General features: G+C 43.7%; 1 protein-coding gene across 1 annotated transcript in view; it reads right to left on the bottom strand.

Moving 5' to 3' along the window:
• Window positions 1-24,961, bottom strand: part of LOC124387224 (Fc receptor-like protein 5) — a 111,051-nt gene extending 86,090 nt beyond the window's left edge. The window contains exons 1-13 of the mRNA XM_046851441.1: window positions 24,933-24,961; window positions 24,279-24,314; window positions 24,096-24,131; window positions 20,696-20,731; window positions 20,514-20,549; window positions 17,216-17,251; window positions 17,034-17,069; window positions 13,651-13,686; window positions 13,469-13,504; window positions 5,226-5,261; window positions 3,490-3,519; window positions 3,372-3,407; window positions 343-381 (exon numbers count right to left, since the gene is read on the bottom strand). Of these exons, the coding sequence (XP_046707397.1) occupies window positions 343-381; window positions 3,372-3,407; window positions 3,490-3,519; window positions 5,226-5,261; window positions 13,469-13,504; window positions 13,651-13,686; window positions 17,034-17,069; window positions 17,216-17,251; window positions 20,514-20,549; window positions 20,696-20,731; window positions 24,096-24,120 (382 nt within the window). The 5' untranslated portion in view covers window positions 24,121-24,131; window positions 24,279-24,314; window positions 24,933-24,961. The remainder of the gene's footprint in view (window positions 1-342; window positions 382-3,371; window positions 3,408-3,489; window positions 3,520-5,225; window positions 5,262-13,468; window positions 13,505-13,650; window positions 13,687-17,033; window positions 17,070-17,215; window positions 17,252-20,513; window positions 20,550-20,695; window positions 20,732-24,095; window positions 24,132-24,278; window positions 24,315-24,932) is intronic.
• Window positions 24,962-26,147: the final 1,186 nt, after the last annotated feature.

Below are 26,147 nucleotides of genomic sequence, written 5' to 3'. Positions count from 1 at the left end.
TAAAGTCTCAGTTTTTACAAGTAATGAAGTTGTCACGATAATAATAATCTTTCCAGTAACAGCTGTGGTGTTCCAGACAGGCCATGCATAAAAAAATCAACTTTTAATAAAGTGTCAAATATAAAAAAAATTAACATTTATATAAAGGTTTTTAATTTTCAAAAGTAATGAAGTTATCACGATTATGGACAGGAACTATGTTTCCCACCAGCCACCACACCTCAGTGAACTATGCTACCTTTTTCAGAGTAACTAAATGTAGTGGTTGTGTATTAGTTATCCAGTTGTCCCGATTGTTAAAAAATAAAGATTATTTTAATTAGAAATATTTAAAATACATACTCTTACTAGTATGATGGATGTCCCAAAAGGGCCATGCACCTAAAATAAATAAATAAATAAATAAATAAATAAATAAATAAATAAATAAAGGAAAAAGTCAACATGAAATAAAAATAACCAACATTATAAATTAAGATAAACAATGTCAAATTTCAATATAAAAGTAATGAATCCACAATTATTATAAACAGAGACTATATTTACCCTCAGCTGTCCTAATTGTTAAAAAAATATCTGAACTTTACAGGGAGTGCAGAATTATTAGGCAAGTTGTATTTTTGAGGATTAATTTTATTTGAGGATTTAATTTGAACAACAACCATGTTCTCAATGAACACAAAAAACTCATTAATATCAAAGCTGAATATTTTTGGAAGTAGTTTTTAGTTTTAGCTATTTTAGGGGGATATCTGTGTGTGCAGGTGACTATTACTGTGCATAATTATTAGGCAACTTAACAAAAAACAAATTCATACCCATTTCAATTATTTATTTTTACCAGTGAAACCAATATAACATCTCAACATTCACAAATATACATTTCTGACATTCAAAACCAAACAAAACAAATCAGTGACCAATATAGCCACCTTTCTTTGCAAGGACACTCAAAAGCCTGCCATCCATGGATTCTGTCAGTGTTTTGATCTGTTCACCATCAACATTGCGTGCAGCAGCAACCACAGCCTCCCAGACACTGTTCAGAGAGGTGTACTGTTTTCCTCCTTGTAAATCGCACATTTGATGATGGACCACAGGTTCTCAATGGGGTTCAGATCAGGTGAACAAGGAGGCCATATCATTAGATTTTCTTCTTTATACCCTTTCTTGCCAGCCACGCTGTGGAGTACTTGGACGTGTGTGATGGAGCATTGTCCTGCATGAAAATCATGTTTTTCTTGAAGGATGCAGACTTCTTCCTGTACCACTGCTTGAAGAAGGTGTCTTCCAGAAACTGGCAGTAGGACTGGGAGTTCAGCTTGACTCCATCCTCAACCCGAAAAGGCCCCACAAGCTCATCTTTGATGATACCAGCCCAAACCAGTACTCCACCTCCACCTTGCTGGCGTCTGAGTCGGACTGGAGCTCTCTGCCCTTTACCAATCCAGCCACGGGCCCATCCATCTGGCCCATCAAGACTCACTCTCATTTCATCAGTCCATAAAACCTTAGAAAATCAGTCTTGAGATATTTCTTGGCCCAGTCTTGACGTTTCAGCTTGTGTGTCTTGTTCAGTGGTGGTCGACTTTCTGCCTTTCTTACCTTGGCCATGTCTCTGAGTATTGCACACCTTGTGCTTTTGGGCACCCAGTGATGTTGCAGCTCTGAAATATGGCCAAACTGGTGGCAAGTGGCATCTTGGCAGCTGCACGCTTGACTTTTCTCAGTTCACGGGCAGTTATTTTGCGCCTTGGTTTTTCCACACGCTTCTTGCGACCCTGTTGACTATTTTGAATGAAACGCTTGATTGTTCGATGATCACGCTCAGAAGCTTGGCTATTTTAAGACTGCTGCATCCTCTGCAATATATCTCACTATTTTTGGCTTTTCTGAGCCTGTCAAGTCCTTCTTTTGACCCATTTTGCCAAAGGAAAGGAAGTTGCCTAATAATTATGCACACCTGATATAGGGTGTTGATGTCATTAGACCACACCCCTTCTCATTACAGAGATGCACATCACCTAATATGCTTAATTGGTAGTAGGCTTTCCAGCCTATACAGCTTGGAGTAAGACAACATGCATAACGAGGATGATGTGGTCAAAATACTCATTTGCCTAATAATTCTGCACTCCCTGTATATATATATTTTTTTTGTATGTATTTGATCTTCTTCTTCTTTCAGCTTTTCCCATTAGGAGTGGCCACAGCTGATCATCTGTCTCCATGTCCCTCTGTCCTCTACATCCTCCTCTTTTAAGCCAACAACCGCAAAAAACGTCCTAAATGCGCTGTCCCTCTAATAAACTAATTTCTAATCTTGTCCATCCTCGTCACTCCCAACGAAAACCTTAACATCTTCAGCTCTGCTACCTCCAGCATCACCTCCTGTCTTTTACTCAATGCCACTGTCTCTAAACCATACAACATCGCAGGTCTCACCACAGTCTAATAATTTTTCCCTTCACTCTTGCAAATACCCACTCCACCCTGCCTGCACACTTTTCTTCACTTCTTTAAGACACTCACCATTACTTTGCACTGTTGATTCCAGGTACCTGAACTCATCCGCATTCTCCACCTCTTCTCCCTGCAACCGCATCACTCCACTGCCCTCCCTCTAATTCCCAAACATGTATTCTGTCTTACTCCTACTGACTTTCATTCCCCTTCTCTCCAGTGCATACCTCCAGCACTCCAGGCTCTCCTTAACCTGCTGCCTACTCTCACCACAAATCACAATATCATCCACAAACATCATAGTCCAGGGAGAATCCTGTCTGACCTTGTGCATCAATCTGTCATTAATGACAGGCACTATGTTTGTAAGAAGTATCTTCCTAGTAACAGTTGTTACCAGGAAGAAAAAAAAGAAAAAAAAAAAAAGAATCAAAAGTGTTAAATAAAAAAATATACATTTATTTTAAAATAAATAAAACGTATCAGTTTTATAGGATGCTAACAGTACATGTACCTGTGACCTTTATACTATATATATACACACATACATGTGTGTGTGTGTGTGTGTGTGTGTGTGTGTGTGTGTGTATTGTGTGTGCATGTGTGTGATTATTATTCTCACTCACTCACTCACTCACTCACTCACTCACTCAATCATTCACTCAAGAAAGAAAGAAAGAAAGAAAGAAAGAAAGAAAGAAAGAAAGAAAGAAATATATGAATTATATATTCAGCATTTAAAGATGGAATATGTGGTATATGTTGTCAAATTAAATAATGTGCAGTTTCTTGAAAAAAACAGGCAGTTTAACTTCTAATGACAAACAAGCGACACCAACAATTCAGAAACATAAAAAAGTATCAATGATACAACATAATATTAATAATCAAACAAACAAAATACTTACTAGTAACTTCTGGGGTGCCCCTCATAGTTGATGAATCTGAAAATAAATAAATAAATTCTTACTTTCTCATGTATTTATCGCCAGCTTTTAAAATGTGTAATATCTAGTAATATCTTACCTTGACCAGTGGTCTGAAAACGCTGTGACCCTAAAAGAAAGAAAGAAAGAAAGAAAGAAAGAAAGAAAGAAAGAAAGAAAGAAAGAAAGAAAGAAAGGATGAAATAAAAAGAATCAACATCATAAATATATATATATTTTTTTCTAACTATTTTTCTAAAAGTGTCAATTAAAAAAATTAAAATTAAAATGGAGTTGTCAGAATTAATTACAGGGACTATGTGTGTAAGAAGTATATTCCTAGTAACAGCTGTAGTGTTACAGACAGGCCATGCATTTAAAAAGAGAAAAAAGGGAAAAAAAACATTTAAAAGTGCCACATTTTACAATTTATATTTTTATTTTATTTTAAAATAAATATAAAGTCTCAGTTTTTACAAGTAATGAAGTTGTCACGATAATAATAATCTTTCCAGTAACAGCTGTGGTGTTCCAGACAGGCCATGCATAGAAAAATCAACTTTTAATAAAGTGTCAAATATAAAAAAAAATTAACATTTATATAAAAGTTTTTTAATTTTCAAAAGTAATGAAGTTATCACGATTATGCCATTTGGATCCCGCTACATGTGTGGAGTTTGACATTGCACCTGGAGTGTTTAAAGGCTCTGGCATGGAGAAGCTGATGCTGGATCTGTGGTGATCACAAATGCTGAGCTCATAAAACTCGGAGCTACTAACCATATAGACTGTTTAACACTGCAGAAAGAACATCACTTATAATCTTATACTCCAGTAATCATGCTAGTTCTCACTGTCCAGTGTTCTGTATTGTTGAAAGATTTATGATCAAACTCTTGATGTCACCCAGATGAGGAAGGGTTCCCCTTTTGAGTCTGGTTCCTCTCAAGGTTTCTTCCTCATTACATCTAAGGGAGTTTTTCCTTGCCACAGTCGCCACGGCTTGTTCATCAGGGACAAATTCACACCATTCACCATCACTGTTGATTTGTGTAAAGCTGCTTTGAGACAATGTCTGTTGTGAAAAGCGCTATACAAATATACTTGACTTGACTTGACTTGATTATCACTCTTCTCCGCCCACTCCACCCTGCCTGCACACTTTTCTTCACTTCTTTAAGACACTCACCATTACTTTGCACTGTTGATCCCAGGTATCTGAACTCATCCGCATTCTCCACCTCTTCTCCCTGCAACAGCACCACTCCACTGCCCTCCCTCTAATTTACACACATGTATTCTGTCTTACTCCTACTGACTTTCATTCCCCTTCTCTCCAGTGCATACCTCCACCACTCCAGGCTCTCCTCAACCTGCTCCCTACTCTTACCACAAATCACAATATCATCCACAAACATCATAGTCCAAGGAGAATCCTGTCTGACCTCGTCCGTCAATCTGTCCGTCACCGCTGCAAACAGGAAAGGGCTCAGAGCCAATCCTTGATGCAATCCAACCTCCGCATTAAACCAGTCTGTCGTTCCTACTGCACACTTCACTGCTGTCACAATGTCCTCAAACATCCCCTGCACCACCATCACATACTTCTCTGACACACCTGACTTCTTCATACAATACCACAACTCCTCTCTCGACACCCTGTTGTACGCTTTCTCTAAATCCACAATCACACAATGCAACTCTTTCTGACCTACTCATGTATTTTTTGCCAGCTTTAATATATACTCCACTCCCTGCTCTACACGGCCACCTCAGAGGAACTTTTTGAAAGCACTATATATTTAAAAAAAATTACACAGGCTTTTATTATCTTACTAGTAACTTCAGCGGAGGTCGAAAAGTGCTGTGAACCTGAAAGAAAGAAAGAAAGAAAGAAAGAAAGAAAGAAAGAAAGAAAGAAAGAAAGAAAGAAAGAAAGAAAGAAATAAGGAAAGATGTCATCACAAAATAAAAATAATCAACATCATCAAAGCAAAAAAATATATAAATAAAAAGTCTCAAATAAAATATATAATAAAAATTAATTGAAATTAAAATGGAGCTGTCAGAAGTATCTTCCTAGAAATAGCTGTGGTGTTACAGATAGGCCATGCATGTAAAAAGAAAAGAAAAAAAAAAAAACAATCAAAAGTGTTCAATAAAAAAAATATACATTTTCAGTTTATTTTTGAGTTTATATAGTCTAGTCCATAACGAGCCACAGCTGTCGGTAATCATGGCCGGCAAAGGATAACGAGGCAACGTGACAGCTACTGAGGAAGGCGTGGCAGGGAGAATCTCTGACAGCGGCCGAGGGAGGCGTGGCAGGGGAATCCTTGACAGCGGCCGAGGGAGGCATGGCAGGGGAATCCCTGACAGTACCCCCCCCCCTCCAGGGGCGGCACCTGACGCCCCAAAACCCACCAACGCCAGGCGGACTGGGGCACTCTGAGGAAGGCCTCTCCAACCGACCCGGGACAAAGGAGGCCCCGTGAGTATCGCAGCGGAACAGGGAAAGGTCGGAAGGGGCCCAAGGCGAAGCGTCATCTTCGGTCGGGATCAGGAATGGGTCAACGGCCCTCGAAAAGTCCGGAAGCTGTGGTGGCATGACCTCCATGGCGGGGAACCTGAACCGTACGCTGTCCAAGACGAAGGCCCGGAGGCCGAGCGACGTCCACGACAAAGGCCGGAGGCCGAGCGACGTCCACGACGGAGACTGGAGGCTGAGCGACGTCCACGGCGGAGACCGGAGGAGACCAGGAACACAGGGGCACTTTTGGCAGGGCGTTGGGCCGTAAGGACACCCTCGGAGAGACTCTGGAGAGCTTTGCCATCATCAGAGGGACCTGGAGGCCCGACGTCGCCATGCGGAAAACCTGGAGGCCCGACGTCGTCCTCGGAGGAACCTGGAGGCCCGACGTCGCCATGTGACGAACCTGGAGGCCCGACGTCGTCCTCGGAGGAACCTGGAGGCCCGACTTCGCCCTGCGGGGAACCTGGAGGCCCGACTTCGCCCTGCGGGGAACCTGGAGGCCCGACTTCGCCCTGCGGGGAACCTGGAGGCCCGACCGCCTGCGGGGAACCTGAGGCCCGACCGCCTGCGGGGAACCTGGAGGCGAGCCGTCGACCTGCGGGGAACCTGGAGGCTAGACGTCAACCTGCGGGGAACCTGGAGGCGAGCCGTTGACCTGAGAAAGACTTGCGGGCAGGCCTTCGCCCTGAGAAGGACTTGGGGGCGAGCCTTCGCCCTGAGGAGGACTTGGGGGCGAGTCTTCGCCCTGAGGGAGACTTGGGGGCGAGCCTTCGCCCTGAGGGAGACTTGGGGGCGTCGCCTTCTGTGGAGCCCGGCGGGCGAGACGTCACCTTCTGTGGAGCCCGGGGGCGAGCCGTCGCCTTCTGTGGAGCCCGCCTTCTGTGGAGCCTCTTCGCGGCCGGGCGGCGGTACGACGTCCCACTGGCAGCCAGGCGGCGGTACGACAATCTCTTCACGGCCAGGCACCGGTACGACATCCTCCTCGTGGCCAGGCGGCGGTACGACGATCTCTTCATGGCCTATGAACGGGGCTGAGCTTTCTTGGGGACTCTGTGGCTGAGCGGCACCCTCAGTGGAACTCTGTGGCTGAGCGGAACCCTCGGCGGAACTCTGTGGCTGAGCGGCACCCTCGGCGGAACTCTGAGGCTGAGCGGCACCCTCGGCGGAACTCTGTGGCAGCTCGGCGCGCTCGTGACGGGTCTGTGGCAGCTCGGCGCGCTCGTGACGGGTCTGTGGCGGCTCGGCGCGCTCATGACGGGTCTGTGGTGGCTCGGCGCGCTCGTGACGGGTCTGTGGCGGAGATGCGCGCTCGTGACGGGTCTGTGGCGAAAAGGCGCGCTCGTGAAGGGTCTGTGGAGGAGAGGCGTGCTTGTGACGGGTCTGTGGTGGAAAGGCGCGCTCGTGGAGACACTATGGCGGAGAGGCGCACTCGTGGAGACACTGTGGCGGAGAGGCGTGCTCCTGGAGACACTGTGGTGAGAGGCGCGCTCCTGGAGACACTGTGGCGGAGAGGCGCACCCACGGGAAACTCGAAACAGGGCAGCGCGCTTGTAGATGTTCTGTGGCGGCACGGACAGCTCGTGGGAATGCTGGGATGCCATGGCGCGCTCGCAGACGCTCGGAGATGGTGCAGAGCGTCCACAAGAACCCCGGAACACAGCAGCGAGCTTGTACAGATCCAGGGGCAGAGCCATGTGTCTGTGGAATCCCTGGAACTGAGCCTCGCGTTCTTGGATGCACAGGGATGGAACCGAGAACCTGGAAGAATCCTGGAATGGAGCTGCGCGCTCTGAAGCACCTTGGACCGCTGCCGAGCACTGTGGAGAATCCTGAACCAGAGCCACGTACTCTGAAGAATCCTGGGTTTGAGTCACGTGCCCTGAAGAACCTTGGAACGAAGCGTTTTCATCCTCAAGGGGACTGTCGTGGAGATCCGTCACCTCCATCCCACACATCCCCAGAAGAAGCTCGCAAAAAAGCTGAGCCAAAATTGCCCCCTTTGGCGCTCCATAATTTGCTGGTTTTAGAGAGAGCGTCACCAGACAGGAGAGAAACGCAGAAGGCGATCTTGGCTCGTTCGGAGGGGAACTGGGAAAAATCTTCCTCCGCATACTCGACGATGCTTCTCAGGAACCTGCCCAATTCTTCTCCTTTCCCGGAGAAGCGAGCCGGAAATCCCCTCGCGCTTGCGGAGGGGCGTGGCGCAGCCGCGTTCTCATGGTCCGGCGTTTGTGGTTCCGAACCGCTAGGAGCGGCACTGAGCTTCCGTTGGAAACCCGAAGACTGGTTGCCGATCCACCGCGGTTGGCATCGCGGCTGGGCGAATCCGCTTTCGGTCTGGGTCGGTTCTTCTGTCAGGCTGACGACCATGACGCGGAAGCGGAAGTGAGTCAATCATAGTTTATTGAAAACAGTTCAACCAAAAAACACTCACATATGCAGAGGAGAGAAGCAAACAAAGATATCCGCTCGAGACGAGTAATCCACAACGGAAGTTAAAGTCCAACGGAAAGCAAAATGAAAGTAATCCTCCTGGGGCCAAGAGTAGTCCAACACGGAACGGAGTTGGGAAACGGAACCAGCGGGGAATGCTGGCGGTCGAGCAGCTACGAGGAATCACCAGCATGACATTTTAAGAACCGACAGCCTGTGACTCGAGAACGTGAGTTTATATAGTCTAGTCCATAACGAGCCACAGCTGTCGGTGATCATGGCCGGCAAAGGATAACGAGGCAAAGTGACAGCTACTGAGGGGGGCATGGCAGGGAGAATCTCTGACAGCGGCCGAGGGGGGCGTGGCAGGGGAATCCCTGACAATTTAAAAATTAATAAAAAGTCTCAGTTTTTAAATGTAATGAATATGTCATGATTATGGACAGGGATGATTTTTCCCACCAGCCACTACACCTCAGTGAACTATGTTACTTTCGTGAGAAAAACAATGTTTGCACGTTTTGTAATAGTTGTGTACACATAAGGATGCTAACATTGCATGTACCTGTGACCTTTATTGTTTCCATTTTGTTTATACTGTGTATGTTTAAAAGATGGAATATGTGGTATATGTTGTCAAATTAAATAATGGGCAGTTCCTGGAAGAAATCAAGCAGTTTAACTTTTACTTGACAAACAAGTGACACCAACAATTCAAGAAACATAAAGTATCAATTATACAACATAATATTAATAATCAAACAAATGTAAACTTCTGAAATATTTTTTAGTTTTCACAAACTCAAAGCTAATGTGAAGACTCCTTGTCCTTTTTAGGTCAACTTACTGCTCAGATTCCTTACACTGTCTTTTGTAATTTAATTAAACTTCTTAAAGAAAGTAAATCTTTGCCTGTTTTCTACTGTTTCAATGTTGTTCATGTGTTCAGTGTGTATAGAATAATTGCTATATAGAAACTTGTTACTAGTAACTTCCTCATAGCTGATGAATCTAATATAATTTCTTACTTTCTCATGTATTTATCGCCAGCTTTTAAAATGTGTAATGTCTAGTAATTTTTTTTCTAACTATTTTTCTAAAAGTGTCAATTAAAAAAATAAAAATAAAAATGGAGTTATCAGAATTAATTACAGGGACTATGTGTGTAAGAAGTAACAGCTGTAATGTTACAGACAGGCCATGCATTTAAAGAGAAAGAAAGAAAGAAAAAAAAAAACAATCAAAGTGTCACATTTTTGTCAAGAATCCCCCTGGCATGCCCCCTTCAGTGGCTGTCAAACCTCGGCATTCCCCGATGCACCTCGCTCCTTCTCTCGTGCATGCCCCAACCGCAAGGAGCTGCTCACAATCGGTCTTCATGGAGAACACCAGAGGCTCATTTACTCACTCATTCCCAGCGCCAATATAAACCCCACATTCACCCACACTCCTGGTCCGTTATTGTAGGTTCATGTCGGTGATGTTCTCGTCACGTATGCACTTTCTCGCTACGTACCTGTTCGTTTCGGACTCCTCACTCTCTCCACAGCTGCGCTTCCCTTCTGAAGTGCATCCCGGATTACCCCGCTCCTCCAGGTTCGGCTTTCTATGCGCTCGCTGTGTGGATTACGCTCCTCCGTTCCAGCCCAGCGCTGCGCTTTCCCAAGCGCACTATTGGATTATTACCACGGACTGCCTATCGCCAGTTTGGGACTCTGTGGGCCGCGCTCTCAGAGCGCACCACTGGATTATCCCTGTGAAAGCAGGTATTTGTGTTGGTTCTGCCTTTTATGTAAATAAAACCCGTTTTGTTTGCACTTCGGGTTCTGCCTCCGTTTGCCGCATGACAGAATAACGGACCTCTGAAAGGGAATATACGGACACAGAAAAAAAAGGAAAAAGAAGAAAAAGGAGAAAAGAAAAAAAAAGGAAAATGATCGGATTACAGCCGTGGACCTGGCGCAAACCGAACCTCGGAGGAAGGATTCGCTCTGCCGCGATGAATCGACCGCCAAGCTCCGTCCCGGGGAAAACCCGGAAACCCGCTGCCGTTTCACGCGGATTATGCTCAGCAGCCACGATTTTTATGGAGCGTTGGTGGATATGTGGAGTCGAATTTAGCCTCCTACCCAACGGAGAGAGCAAGGATCACACTTTACATCTCTCTGCTGTCTGGAGAATCCCTCTCTAGCCAGTGAGTTGTGGAGCGCGACTGGAGGCGAGTTCGGCTCGTGCACCCGTTTTCTTCAACTTCTCACAAGAAAACTCAGGATTCTCACAGCGGATCTCCACTATCTCTTCCCCACCTTCGGGAGCTCCGTCCGCTCCAGAGTTTCACCAAGAGCTCCGTCCTGCTCCAGGTCTCCATGGAGAGCTCCTCTCCGCTCCCGAGTGTCCCCGAGAGCTCCGTTCCGTTCCGGAGTGTCCCAGAGAGCTCTGTTCCGCACCAGGATTTCCGGGAGAGCTCCGTTCCGGGAGCATTCCAGGCAACATATCGTCCACAATTCACGCTGGAGGTGATGTCAAGCCTCCAGGAGCAAGTAAGGGCAGCCTGGCAGTTCCAAGGGCCCCAGAAAGCGAGGACACCGGCCCGGGTCTGGGTGGAAGCATCACCGTGCACTGGACCTCTCCGAGGAGGAAGCGGTGGGTAAAGGCCCTGGGGAGAGCTTCATCGCTGTTCAAGGCCCCTCTGACAGCCACCGGCCATTTCCAGAGCCACCCGATTGTGATGTCGCAGTCCCAGATACCTCTGAGGGCGACCCCACAGACTCAGCTTTCTCTGAAAGTGACGTCTCACTCCCGAGCTCCTCCCCCGGCGATGTCTCGCTCCCGAGCCCCTCTCACGGCGACGTCTCGACTTCAAGTTCCCTGAAAAGTGACGTTTCGCCCCTGAGCTCCCCGGAAGGCGACATTGCACCAGTGAACCCTGTCGAGGTCATCACTCAGCCTCTGAGCCCCATTGAGGGCGTCGTCTGGCCTCAGGACTGACGAAAACGTGGCTCATCCTCGGGTCTCTGTCAGGGGTGTTGCTCTGTCTCTGGTTGCCATCCAGGAGGTCTTCCAGCCTGTAAGCCTCATCGGTGGTCGCTAGGGTCGCCGCACCGGTCCGGGTTTCTGTGGTGGAAAGGGCTCCGTTTCAGGCCTTTGGGGGGGACGTCGATCCGTTCCTGGTTCCCGTGGTGGCCGTCTCTCAGCTCCAGACCACCGCCGAGGGCGTCACTCAGCTTCCAGTCTCTGCTAAGGGCGTGGCTCCGTTCCCGGTCTCTGCTGAGGGCATTTCTCCGCCTCCAGTCCCCGCTGTGGCCGCCTCTCAGCTCCAGACCACTGCCGAGGACATCTCTCAGCTTCCAATCTTTGCTGAGGGCTTGGCTCCGTCGTGACGTCATCGGCAGGTAGCGGCATTAGCTTCTGTTGTTCAGGTAAGCGCTTTTGTGTTGATCTGTGCAACATAGCAAAACAGACAGGCTGCATGTGTGTCCCTCTTGCCCTCGGTGCATTGCGGAGGTTTAACTAATTAACTGTGTTTTGTTTGTTTGGGAGTGGAGCATGCTCAATTGGCTCTCAAGAGAGATGATTGTCTGTGCTGTAACTGTTTGGCTATTCGTACTCTCTGCAGAGAGTGCTTTCCCTCACAGCTTGGGTTCCTGATCTTGGCGAGGCGAAGCGGCGCCGAAGGTCATGGGGCTCGCAGGCCGACCTAGCAGAAGGTATGGAGATGGATGAGTCCTCTCGCCTCCCCTGCCGGCACTGTTTGAGGAGCTCCTGGAGGTAGTGACGCAAGCTGTGTCCAAGTTGAGATAGCTTGGCCGGGTGAGAAGCAGAAGCAGCGTGCTCCCAGCAAGCTGGATGAGCGTTTCCTGCATCCTGCATCACACCCTCCGTGCCGGGGCCTACTGTTTTACCCGTGTTTTACGAGTAACAGCTGTGGTGTTCTAGACAGGCCATGCATAAAAAATTTACTTTTAATAAAGTGTCAAATATTAAAAATAACTAACATTTAAATAAAAGTTTTTAATTTTCAAAAGTAATGAAGTTATCACGATTATGGACAGGAACTATGTTTCCCACCAGCCACCACACCTCAGTGAACTATGCTACCTTCTTGAGAATAACTAAATGTAGTAACTAAATGTAGTGGTTGTGTATTAGTTATCCAGTTGTCCCGATTGTTAAAAAATAAAGAATATTTAAATTTGAAATATTAAAAATATTTACACATGCACCCGTGTGACACACTCTTAGAGACCCTATTTGTCAGGCACCCAACACTGGTTTTTGAGGTTTTGTAGTACCTTTTAAAAGCTTTTATTTCAGCATTCAAGACTAATATTATATTTTATATTGAAACCTTACTGCATAGTCATCCTTACAGTACATGGTCTCTTTCATAAACTTGTTTAAGGATGATAGCATTGCATGTACCTGTGACCTTTATTGTTTCCATATTGTTTATGCTGTGTATGTTTAGTGTGTATTGAATCAGTGTTATGTAGACGTCACTCTAGTATGAGTGATGTCCATAAATAAACAAAGAGTCTGCTTTAAAAATAGTGCCACTGCTTTTCTGGCAAATATTGTGATTAACAATTTAAAACGCATATATATATATATATATATATATATATATATATATATATATATATATATATATATATATATATATAAAATGTTTGTGTGTGTGTGTGTGATTATTATTCTCGAGAAAGAAAGAAAGAAAGGAATTAAATGTCCAGCATTTAAAAGATGGAATATGTGGTATATGTTGTAAAATTAAATAATGGCCAGTTCCTGGAGGATTTTAATAAAACAGGCAGTTTAACTTCTAATGACAAACAAGCAACACCAACAATTCAAAAACACAAAACAGTATCAATCTTTTAACATAATATTAAGAGTCATGCAAATGTAAACTTCTGAAATGTTTTTTTGTTTTCACATACTCAAAGCTAATGTGAAAACCCCTTGTCCTTTTAAAGTCAACTTACTGTTTAGATTCCTTACATTGTCTCTTGAAATTTCAAGTAAAGTAAATCTTTGCCTATGTTTTCTGCTGTTTCAATGTTGTTCATGTGTTCAGTGTGTATAGAATAATTGCTATATAGAGGTATCTTACTAGTAACTTCTGAGGTGTCCCTCATAGTTGATGAAACTGAAAATAAATAAATTCATTCATTCATTTATTCATTCATTAAAGAACATGTCAACATGAAATAAAAATAACCAACATTATAAATTAAGATTTATTATTGAAAAAAAAAATTATAATAATTTTCACTGAAAAGTTTGTTAGCTTACTAGTAACTTGATTGGTGGTCGAAAAAGTCTGTGAATCTGAAAAAGAAAGAAAGAAATAAAGGTCAACATGAAATAAAAAATAACCAACATTATAAATTAAGATTTAAATTTTTTTTTATTAGAAATAAAAGAAAATGAGTTGTCAGAATTAATGACAGGGACTATGTTTGTAAGAAGTCACACCTCAGTGAACTATGTTACCTTCTTGACAAAAACTGAATGTTTGCACATTTTGTAATATTTGTGTACGAGTTCCCCAGTTGTCCTAATGGTTAAAAAAATAAATCTCAAAATTATATAACAATTGATGAAAAGAGGTAAAAAAAAAATGCTAAAGATGCAAAAGTTGCTGGAAAATTAAATAATGTGCAGATTCCTGGAGGATTTTTTCAAGTAGAACAGGCAGTTTAACTCCCGTTTTCTCCAACTTCTCACAAGAAAAATTTGGGATTCTCACAGTGGATCTCCACTATCTCTTCCCCACCTCCGGGAGCTCCGTCCGCTCCAGAGTTTCACCAAGAGCTCCGTCCCGCTCCAGAGTTTCACAGAGAGCTCCTCTCTGCTCCAGGTCTCCAAGGAGAGATCCTCTCCGCTCCCGAGTGTCCCCGAGAGCTCCGTTCCATTCCGGAGTGTCCCGGAGAGCTCCGTTCCGCACCAGGATTTCCCGGAGAGCTCCGTTCCAGGAGCATTCCAGGCAACATATCGTCCACAATTCACGCTGGAGGTGACGTCAAGCCTCCAGGAGCAAGTAAGGGCAGCCTGGCAGTTCCAAGGGCCCCAGAAAGCGAGGACACCGGCCCGGGTCTGGGTGGAAGCATCACCGTGCACTGGACCTCTCCGAGGAGGAAGCGGTGGGTAAAGGCCCTGGGAAGAGCTTCATCGCTGTTCAAGGCCCTCTGACAGCCACCGCCATTTCCAGAGCCACCCGATTGTGATGTCATAGTCCCAGATACCTCTGAGGGCGACCCCACAGACCCAGCTTTCTCTGAAAGCGACGTCTCAATCGCGAGCTCCTCCCCCGGCGACGTCTCGCTCCCGAGCTCCTCCCACGGTGACGTCTCGCTCCCGAGCTCCTCCCACGGCGACGTCTCGCCTCGGAGCCCCTCTCACGGCAACGTTTCGACTTCAAGTTCCTGGAAAGTGACGCCGCCCCTGAGCTCCCGGAAGGTGACATTGCACCAGTGAACCCTGTCGAGGTCATCACTCAGCCTCTGAGCCCCATTGAGGGCGTCGTCTGGCCTCAGGACTGACAAAAACGTGGCTCATCCTCGGGTCTCTGTCAGGGGCGTTGGTCTGTCTCTGGTTGCCGTCCAGGAGGTCTTCCAGCCCGTAAGCCTCATCGGTGGTCGCTAGGGTCGCCGCACCGTCCGGGTTTCTGTGGTGGAAAGGGCTCCGTTCAGGCCTTTGGGGACGTCGATCCGTTCCTGGTTCCCGTGGTGGCCGCTCTCAGCTCCAGACCACCGCTGAGGGCGCCACTCAGCTTCCAGTCTCTGCTAAGGGCGTGGCTCCATTCCCGGTCTCTGCTGAGGGCATTTCTCTACCTCCAGTCCCGCTGTGGCCGCCTCTCAGCTCAGACCACCGCCGAGGACATCTCTCAGCTTCCAATCTTTGCTGAGGGCTTGGCTCCGTCGTGACGTCATCGGCAGGTAGCGGCATTAGCTTCTGTTGTTCAGGTAAGCGCTTTTTGTGTTGATCTGTGCAACATAGCAAAACAGACAGGCTTTGCATGTGTGTCCCTCTTGCCCTCGGTGCATTGCGGAGGTTTAACTAATGAGCTGTGTGTTGTTTGTTTGGGAGTGGAGCATGCTCGATTGGCTCTCAAGAGAGATGATTGTCTGTGCTGTAACTGTTTGGCTATTCGTACTCTTTGCAGAGAGTGCTTTCCCTCACAGCTTGGGTTCCTGATCTTGGCGAGGCGGCGCCGAAGGTCATGCGGCTCGCAGGCCGACCTAGCAGAAGGTATGGAGATGGATGAGTCCTCTCTCGCCTCCCCTGCCGGCACTGTTTGAGGAGCTCCTGGAGGTAGTGACGCAAGCCGTGTCCAAGTTGGAGATAGCTTGGCCGGGTGAGAAGCAGAAGCAGCGTGCTCCCAGCAAGCTGGATGAGCGTTTCCTGCATCCTGCATCACACCCTCCGTGCCGGGGCCTACTGTTTTACCCGTGTTTTACGAGTAACAGCTGTGGTGTTCCAGACAGGCCATGCATAAAAAAAATTTACTTTTAATAAAGTGTCAAATATTAAAAAATAACTAACATTTAAATAAAAGTTTTTTTAATTTTCAAAAGTAATGAAGTTATCACGATTATGGACAGGAACTATGTTTCCCACCAGCCACCACACCTCAGTGAACTATGCTACCTTCTTGAGAATAACTAAATGTAGTAACTAAATGTAGTGGTTGTGTATTAGTTATCCAGTTGTCCCGATTGTTAAAAAATAAAGAATATTTAAATTTGAAATATTAAAAATATTTACACATGCACCCGTGTGACACACTCTTAGAGACCCTATTTGTCAGGCACCCAACACTGGTTTTTGAGGTTTTGTAGTACCTTTTAAAAGCTTTTATTTCAGCATTCAAGACTAATATTATATTTTATATTGAAACCTTACTGCATAGTCATCCTTACAGTACATGGTCTCTTTCATAAACTTGTTTAAGGATGATAGCATTGCATGTACCTGTGACCTTTATTGTTTCCATATTGTTTATGCTGTGTATGTTTAGTGTGTATTGAATCAGTGTTATGTAGACGTCACTCTAGTGATGTCCATAAATAAACAAAGAGTCTGCTTTAAAAATAGTGCCACTGCTTTTCTGGCAAATATTGTGATTAACAATTTAAAACGCATATATATATATATATATATATATATATATATATATATATATATATATATATATATATATATATATATATATATTTATATAAAATGTTTGTGCGTGTGTGCGTGTGTGTGTGATTATTATTCTCGAGAAAGAAAGAAAGGAATTAAATGTCCAGCATTTAAAAGATGGAATATGTGGTATATGTTGTAAAATTAAATAATGGCCAGTTCCTGGAGGATTTTAATAAAACAGGCAGTTTAACTTCTAATGACAAAAAGCAACACCAACAATTCAAAACACAAAACAGTATCAATCTTTTAACATAATATTAAGAGTCATGCAAATGTAAACTTCTGAAATGTTTTTTTGTTTTCACATACTCAAAGCTAATGTGAAAACCCCTTGTACTTTTAAAGTCAACTTACTGTTTAGATTCCTTACATTGTCTCTTGAAATTTCAAGTAAAGTAAATCTTTGCCTATGTTTTCTGCTGTTTCAATGTTGTTCATGTGTTCAGTGTGTATAGAATAATTGCTATATAAAGGTATCTTACTAGTAACTTCTGAGGTGTCCCTCATAGTTGATGAATCTGAAAATAAATAAATTCATTCATTCATTTATTCATTCATTAAAGAACATGTCAACATGAAATAAAAATAACCAACATTATAAATTAAGATTTATTATTGAAAAAAGAAATTATAATAATTTTCACTGAAAAGTTTGTTAGCTTACTAGTAACTTGATTGGTGGTCGAAAAAGTCTGTGAATCTGAAAAAAGAAAGAAAGAAATAAAGGTCAACATGAAATAAAAAATAACCAACATTATAAATTAAGATTTAAATTTTTAATGTTTGCACATTTTGTAATATTTGTGTACGAGTTCCCCAGTTGTCCTAATGGTTAAAAAAATAAATCTCAAAATTATATAACAATTGATGAAAAGAGGTAAAAAAAAAATGCTAAAGATGCAAAAGTTGCTGGAAAATTAAATAATGTGCAGATTCCTGGAGGATTTTCTCAAGTAGAACAGGCAGTTTAACTCCCGTTTTCTCCAACTTCTCACAAGAAAAATTTGGGATTCTCACAGCGGATCTCCACTATCTCTTCCCCACCTCCGGGAGCTCCGACCGCTCCAGAGTTTCACCAAGAGCTCCGTCCCGCTCCAGAGTTTCACAGAGAGCTCCTCTCTGCTCCAGGTCTCCAAGGAGAGCTCCTCTCCGCTCCCGAGTGTCCCCGAGAACTCTGTTCAGTTCCGGAGTGTCCCGGAGAGCTCCGTTCCGCACCAGGATTTCCCGGAGAGCTCCGTTCCAGGAGCATTCCAGGCAACATATCGTCCACAATTCACGCTGGAGGTGACGTCAAGCCTCCAGGAGCAAGTAAGGGCAGCCTGGCAGTTCCAAGGGCCCCAGAAAGCGAGGACACCGGCCCGGGTCTGGGTGGAAGCATCACCGTGCACTGGACCTCTCCGAGGAGGAAGCGGTGGGTAAAGGCCCTGGGAAGAGCTTCATCGCTGTTCAAGGCCCCTCTGACAGCCACCGGCCATTTCCAGAGCCACCCGATTGTGATGTCATAGTCCCAGATACCTCTGAGGGCGACCCCACAGACCCAGCTTTCTCTGAAAGCGACGCCTCAATCGCGAGCTCCTCCCCGGCGACGCCTCGCTCCCGAGCTCCTCCCACGGTGACGTCTCGCTCCCGAGCTCCTCCCACGGCGACGTCTCGCCTCGGAGCCCCTCTCACGGCAACGTTTCGACTTCAAGTTCCCTGGAAAGTGACGTTTCGCCCCTGAGCTCCCCGGAAGGTGACATTGCACCAGTGAACCCTGTCGAGGTCATCACTCAGCCTCTGAGCCCCATTGAGGGCGTCGTCTGGCCTCAGGACTGACAAAAACGTGGCTCATCCTCGGGTCTCTGTCAGGGGCGTTGGTCTGTCTCTGGTTGCCGTCCAGGAGGTCTTCCAGCCCGTAAGCCTCATCGGTGGTCGCTAGGGTCGCCGCACCGGTCCGGGTTTCTGTGGTGGAAAGGGCTCCGTTCCAGGCCTTTGGGGGGGACGTCGATCCGTTCCTGGTTCCCGTGGTGGCCGTCTCTCAGCTCCAGACCACCGCTGAGGGCGTCACTCAGCTTCCAGTCTCTGCTAAGGGCGTGGCTCCATTCCCGGTCTCTGCTGAGGGCATTTCTCTACCTCCAGTCCCCGCTGTGGCCGCCTCAGCTCCAGACCACCGCCGAGGACATCTCTCAGCTTCCAATCTTTGCTGAGGGCTTGGCTCCGTCGTGACGTCATCGGCAGGTAGCGGCATTAGCTTCTGTTGTTCAGGTAAGCGCTTTTTGTGTTGATCTGTGCAACATAGCAAAACAGACAGGCTTTCGCATGTGTGTCCCTCTTTGCCCCTCGGTGCATTGCGGGAGGTTTAACTAATGAGCTGTGTGTTGTTTGTTTGGGAGTGGAGCATGCTCGATTGGCTCTCAAGAGAGATGATTGTCTGTGCTGTAACTGTTTGGCTATTCGTACTCTTTGCAGAGAGTGCTTTCCCTCACAGCTTGGGTTCCTGATCTTGGCGAGGCGAAGCGGCGCCGAAGGTCATGCGGCTCGCAGGCCGACCTAGCAGAAGGTATGGAGATGGATGAGTCCTCTCTCGCCTCCCCTGCCGGCACTGTTTGAGGAGCTCCTGGAGGTAGTGACGCAAGCCGTGTCCAAGTTGGAGATAGCTTGGCCGGGTGAGAAGCAGAAGCAGCGTGCTCCCAGCAAGCTGGATGAGCGTTTCCTGCATCCTGCATCACACCCTCCGTGCCGGGGCCTACTGTTTTACCCGTGTTTTACGAGTAACAGCTGTGGTGTTCCAGACAGGCCATGCATAAAAAAAATTTACTTTTAATAAAGTGTCAAATATTAAAAAATAACTAACATTTAAATAAAAGTTTTTTTAATTTTCAAAAGTAATGAAGTTATCACGATTATGGACAGGAACTATGTTTCCCACCAGCCACCACACCTCAGTGAACTATGCTACCTTCTTGAGAATAACTAAATGTAGTAACTAAATGTAGTGGTTGTGTATTAGTTATCCAGTTGTCCCGATTGTTAAAAAATAAAGAATATTTAAATTTGAAATATTAAAAATATTTACACATGCACCCGTGTGACACACTCTTAGAGACCCTATTTGTCAGGCACCCAACACTGGTTTTGAGGTTTTGTAGTACCTTTTAAAAGCTTTTATTTCAGCATTCAAGACTAATATTATATTTTATATTGAAACCTTACTGCATAGTCATCCTTACAGTACATGGTCTCTTTCATAAACTTGTTTAAGGATGATAGCATTGCATGTACCTGTGACCTTTATTGTTTCCATATTGTTTATGCTGTGTATGTTTAGTGTGTATTGAATCAGTGTTATGTAGACGTCACTCTAGTGATGTCCATAAATAAACAAAGAGTCTGCTTTAAAAATAGTGCCACTGCTTTTCTGGCAAATATTGTGATTAACAATTTAAAACGCATATATATATATATATATATATATATATATATATATATATATATATATATATATATATATATATATATATTTATATAAAATGTTTGTGCGTGTGTGCGTGTGTGTGTGTGATTATTATTCTCGAGAAAGAAAGAAAGGAATTAAATGTCCAGCATTTAAAAGATGGAATATGTGGTATATGTTGTAAAATTAAATAATGGCCAGTTCCTGGAGGATTTTAATAAAACAGGCAGTTTAACTTCTAATGACAAAAAAGCAACACCAACAATTCAAAAACACAAAACAGTATCAATCTTTTAACATAATATTAAGAGTCATGCAAATGTAAACTTCTGAAATGTTTTTTTGTTTTCACATACTCAAAGCTAATGTGAAAACCCCTTGTACTTTTAAAGTCAACTTACTGTTTAGATTCCTTACATTGTCTCTTGAAATTTCAAGTAAAGTAAATCTTTGCCTATGTTTTCTGCTGTTTCAATGTTGTTCATGTGTTCAGTGTGTATAGAATAATTGCTATATAAAGGTATCTTACTAGTAACTTCTGAGGTGTCCCTCATAGTTGATGAATCTGAAAATAAATAAATTCATTCATTCATTTATTCATTCATTAAAGAACATGTCAACATGAAATAAAAATAACCAACATTATAAATTAAGATTTATTATTGAAAAAAGAAATTATAATAATTTTCACTGAAAAGTTTGTTAGCTTACTAGTAACTTGATTGGTGGTCGAAAAAGTCTGTGAATCTGAAAAAAGAAAGAAAGAAATAAAGGTCAACATGAAATAAAAAATAACCAACATTATAAATTAAGATTTAAATTTTTTTTTATTAGAAATAAAAGAAAAATGAGTTGTCAGAATTAATGACAGGGACTATGTTTGTAAGAAGTCACACCTCAGTGAACTATGTTACCTTCTTGACAAAAACTGAATGTTTGCACATTTTGTAATATTTGTGTACGAGTTCCCCAGTTGTCCTAATGGTTAAAAAAATAAATCTCAAAATTATATAACAATTGATGAAAAGAGGTAAAAAAAAAATGCTAAAGATGCAAAAGTTGCTGGAAAATTAAATAATGTGCAGATTCCTGGAGGATTTTCTCAAGTAGAACAGGCAGTTTAACTCCCGTTTTCTCCAACTTCTCACAAGAAAAATTTGGGATTCTCACAGCGGATCTCCACTATCTCTTCCCCACCTCCGGGAGCTCCGTCCGCTCCAGAGTTTCACCAAGAGCTCCGTCCCGCTCCAGAGTTTCACAGAGAGCTCCTCTCTGCTCCAGGTCTCCAAGGAGAGCTCCTCTCCGCTCCCGAGTGTCCCCGAGAACTCTGTTCAGTTCCGGAGTGTCCCGGAGAGCTCCGTTCCGCACCAGGATTTCCCGGAGAGCTCCGTTCCAGGAGCATTCCAGGCAACATATCGTCCACAATTCACGCTGGAGGTGACGTCAAGCCTCCAGGAGCAAGTAAGGGCAGCCTGGCAGTTCCAAGGGCCCCAGAAAGCGAGGACACCGGCCCGGGTCTGGGTGGAAGCATCACCGTGCACTGGACCTCTCCGAGGAGGAAGCGGTGGGTAAAGGCCCTGGGAAGAGCTTCATCGCTGTTCAAGGCCCCTCTGACAGCCACTGGCCATTTCCAGAGCCACCCGATTGTGATGTCATAGTCCCAGATACCTCTGAGGGCGACCCCACAGACCCAGCTTTCTCTGAAAGCGACGTCTCAATCGCGAGCTCCTCCCCCGGCGACGTCTCGCTCCCGAGCTCCTCCCACGGTGACGTCTCGCTCCCGAGCTCCTCCCACGGCGACGTCTCGCCTCGGAGCCCCTCTCACGGCAACGTTTCGACTTCAAGTTCCCTGGAAAGTGACGTTTCGCCCCTGAGCTCCCCGGAAGGTGACATTGCACCAGTGAACCCTGTCGAGGTCATCACTCAGCCTCTGAGCCCCATTGAGGGCGTCGTCTGGCCTCAGGACTGACAAAAACGTGGCTCATCCTCGGGTCTCTGTCAGGGGCGTTGGTCTGTCTCTGGTTGCCGTCCAGGAGGTCTTCCAGCCCGTAAGCCTCATCGGTGGTCGCTAGGGTCGCCGCACCGGTCCGGGTTTCTGTGGTGGAAAGGGCTCCGTTCCAGGCCTTTGGGGGGGACGTCGATCCGTTCCTGGTTCCCGTGGTGGCCGTCTCTCAGCTCCAGACCACCGCTGAGGGCGTCACTCAGCTTCCAGTCTCTGCTAAGGGCGTGGCTCCATTCCCGGTCTCTGCTGAGGGCATTTCTCTACCTCCAGTCCCCGCTGTGGCCGCCTCTCAGCTCCAGACCACCGCCGAGGACATCTCTCAGCTTCCAATCTTTGCTGAGGGCTTGGCTCCGTCGTGAAGTCATCGGCAGGTAGCGGCATTAGCTTCTGTTGTTCAGGTAAGCGCTTTTTGTGTTGATCTGTGCAACATAGCAAAACAGACAGGCTTTCGCATGTGTGTCCCTCTTTGCCCCTCGGTGCATTGCGGGAGGTTTAACTAATGAGCTGTGTGTTGTTTGTTTGGGAGTGGAGCATGCTCGATTGGCTCTCAAGAGAGATGATTGTCTGTGCTGTAACTGTTTGGCTATTCGTACTCTTTGCAGAGAGTGCTTTCCCTCACAGCTTGGGTTCCTGATCTTGGCGAGGCGAAGCGGCGCCGAAGGTCATGGGGCTCGCAGGCCGACCTAGCAGAAGGTATGGAGATGGATGAGTCCTCTCTCGCCTCCCCTGCCGGCACTGTTTGAGGAGCTCCTGGAGGTAGTGACGCAAGCCGTGTCCAAGTTGGAGATAGCTTGGCCGGGTGAGAAGCAGAAGCAGCGTGCTCCCAGCAAGCTGGATGAGCGTTTCCTGCATCCTGCATCACACCCTCCGTGCCGGGGCCTACTGTTTTACCCGTGTTTTACGAGTAACAGCTGTGGTGTTCCAGACAGGCCATGCATAAAAAATTTACTTTTAATAAAGTGTCAAATATTAAAAATAACTAACATTTAAATAAAAGTTTTTAATTTTCAAAAGTAATGAAGTTATCACGATTATGGACAGGAACTATGTTTCCCACCAGCCACCACACCTCAGTGAACTATGCTACCTTCTTGAGAATAACTAAATGTAGTAACTAAATGTAGTGGTTGTGTATTAGTTATCCAGTTGTCCCGATTGTTAAAAAATAAAGAATATTTAAATTTGAAATATTAAAAATATTTACACATGCACCGTGTGACACACTCTTAGAGACCCTATTTGTCAGGCACCCAACACTGGTTTTGAGGTTTTGTAGTACCTTTTAAAAGCTTTTATTTCAGCATTCAAGACTAATATTATATTTTATATTGAAACCTTACTGCATAGTCATCCTTACAGTACATGGTCTCTTTCATAAACTTGTTTAAGGATGATAGCATTGCATGTACCTGTGACCTTTATTGTTTCCATATTGTTTATGCTGTGTATGTTTAGTGTGTATTGAATCAGTGTTATGTAGACGTCACTCTAGTATGAGTGATGTCCATAAATAAACAAAGAGTCTGCTTTAAAAATAGTGCCACTGCTTTTCTGGCAAATATTGTGATTAACAATTTAAACGCATATATATATATATATATATATATATATATATATATATATATATATATATATATATATATATATATATATATAAAATGTTTGTGCGTGTGTGCGTGTGTGTGTGATTATTATTCTCGAGAAAGAAAGAAAGGAATTAAATGTCCAGCATTTAAAAGATGGAATATGTGGTATATGTTGTAAAATTAAATAATGGCCAGTTCCTGGAGGATTTTAATAAAACAGGCAGTTTAACTTCTAATGACAAACAAGCAACACCAACAATTCAAAAACACAAAACAGTATCAATCTTTTAACATAATATTAAGAGTCATGCAAATGTAAATTTCTGAAATGTTTTTTTGTTTTCACATACTCAAAGCTAATGTGAAAACCCCTTGTCCTTTTAAAGTCAACTTACTGTTTAGATTCCTTACATTGTCTCTTGAAATTTCAAGTAAAGTAAATCTTTGCCTATGTTTTCTGCTGTTTCAATGTTGTTCATGTGTTCAGTGTGTATAGAATAATTGCTATATAGAGGTATCTTACTAGTAACTTCTGAGGTGTCCCTCATAGTTGATGAATCTGAAAATAAATAAATTCATTCATTCATTTATTCATTCATTAAAGAACATGTCAACATGAAATAAAAATAACCAACATTATAAATTAAGATTTATTATTAAAAAAAAAAAATTATAATAATTTTCACTGAAAAGTTTGTTAGCTTACTAGTAACTTGATTGGTGGTCGAAAAAGTCTGTGAATCTGAAAAAAGAAAGAAAGAAATAAAGGTCAACATGAAATAAAAAATAACCAACATTATAAATTAAGATTTAAATTTTTTTTTATTAGAAATAAAAAAAATAAATTGTCAGAATTAATGACAGGGACTATGTTTGTAGGAAGTCACACCTCAGTGAACTATGTTACCTTCTTGACAAAAACTAAATGTTTGCACATTTTGTAATATTTGTGTACGAGTTCCCCAGTTGTCCTAATGGTTAAAAAAATAAATCTCAAAATTATATAACAATTGATGAAAAGAGGTAAAAAAAAAAATGCTAAAGATGCAAAAGTTGCTGGAAAATTTAATAATGTGCAGATTCCTGGAGGATTTTCTCAAGTAGAACAGGCAGTTTAACTGCTGAAAACAAGCAAGGGACTCATGAAAAACACAAAACCATATCAATGTAACAACAAATTGTTAATAATCAAGTATATTATGTTTGCATTTCATGTCATTCTTACAGTACTTTGTCTCTTTCATAAACTTGTTTAAGGATGCTAACATTGCATGCACCTGCGACCTTTATTGTTTCCTTGTTGTTTATACTGTGTATTTTTTAGTGTGTATTGAATAAGTGTTATGTAGACGTCTCTTACTAGTAGTAATGGTGTCCCAGAAGTGCCATGCACCTAAAATAAATAAATAAACAAAGAGTCTGCTTTAAAAATAGTGAAGTTAGAATAGTGACTGTTTTCCACCAGCCCACTGTTTTTCTGGCAAATATTGTGATTAACAATTTAAAATGCATGCATTTTTTTTTATTTCAATATTCTCAAATTCTGTAGTCATACATTTCCAAAGCTATACATTTCTGTAAATAATATAGAGACATGTATACAATACTTTGTAAACTGTGTTTTTTTGGTAAAATGGCAACAATGTAACTCCTGCCCACTCATTAAACAAAACATATTTTTGTTCTGTTACACCCTTTGTTGAGAAACACTATTTGAATCAGTGGCCTGTCCCCACTCTTTTAGAACTTCCTTAATTTTACATATGCAAGTAACTCTACAGGGGGGCCAATGCAGCATTGTCCAGATAAATTCAATCACCACTGTTCTATTTATATTCTATTTCTATTAACATGTTTATATGTTGGACAGTCGTAAGAAGCATTTGTGCCATTTCATGCTGTTTGAATGTGACAAAAATTTGAATTTTGGGTTTTCATTAGCTGTAAGCAATAATCATCAAAATTAAAAAAAAAAAATAAACACTTGAAATATATCAGTCTGTGTGTAATAAATCTATATAATGAGTTTCACATGTTGTCTTTTCCACTTTTGACTGCAGGGGGCACACAAAAAATGCAAAGCACACAAACTCTCTCTCTCTCTCTCTCTCTCTCTCTCTCTCTCTCTCTCTCTCTTTCTCTCTCTCAAACACACACACACACACACAAATACACATGCAGAAGGAAACTTATTGTTTCTTTAAATATCCGTGGTTGCAGTTGGTAAAAGGGAAGGGCTTGTGGGCACCAGAGAGCTGATCTGGTTTAATATGCAGTCAGATCTTGGCCCCGACCAGATAACAAAAAGAAATACACACCAAAAATACACATAATCACACACAAGTATGCACAACTGAAACAGAACTGTATTCTCTGCCATAAAATGGGAAAAGACCCAACTCTATTACAATAGCTGTTCAATCATGTGTAAAATGCTGGAGATGAAGCAGCACAAGAGATATAACGTGCTAAAGATAGATGGCTGCTTGTGTATGCATTTATACTATAAGCTCAGAACATAAGATTACAGTGTATTTATACGTCTTAAGATAATTAACCATTGAGTAAAGATTAA

Source organism: Silurus meridionalis, chromosome 6 (genome assembly GCF_014805685.1).
Source record: "Silurus meridionalis isolate SWU-2019-XX chromosome 6, ASM1480568v1, whole genome shotgun sequence".
Lineage (NCBI taxonomy): Eukaryota > Metazoa > Chordata > Actinopteri > Siluriformes > Siluridae > Silurus > Silurus meridionalis.
Note: the sequence above shows the minus strand (reverse complement) of the source record. Positions and strands in the feature narration are given on the sequence as shown.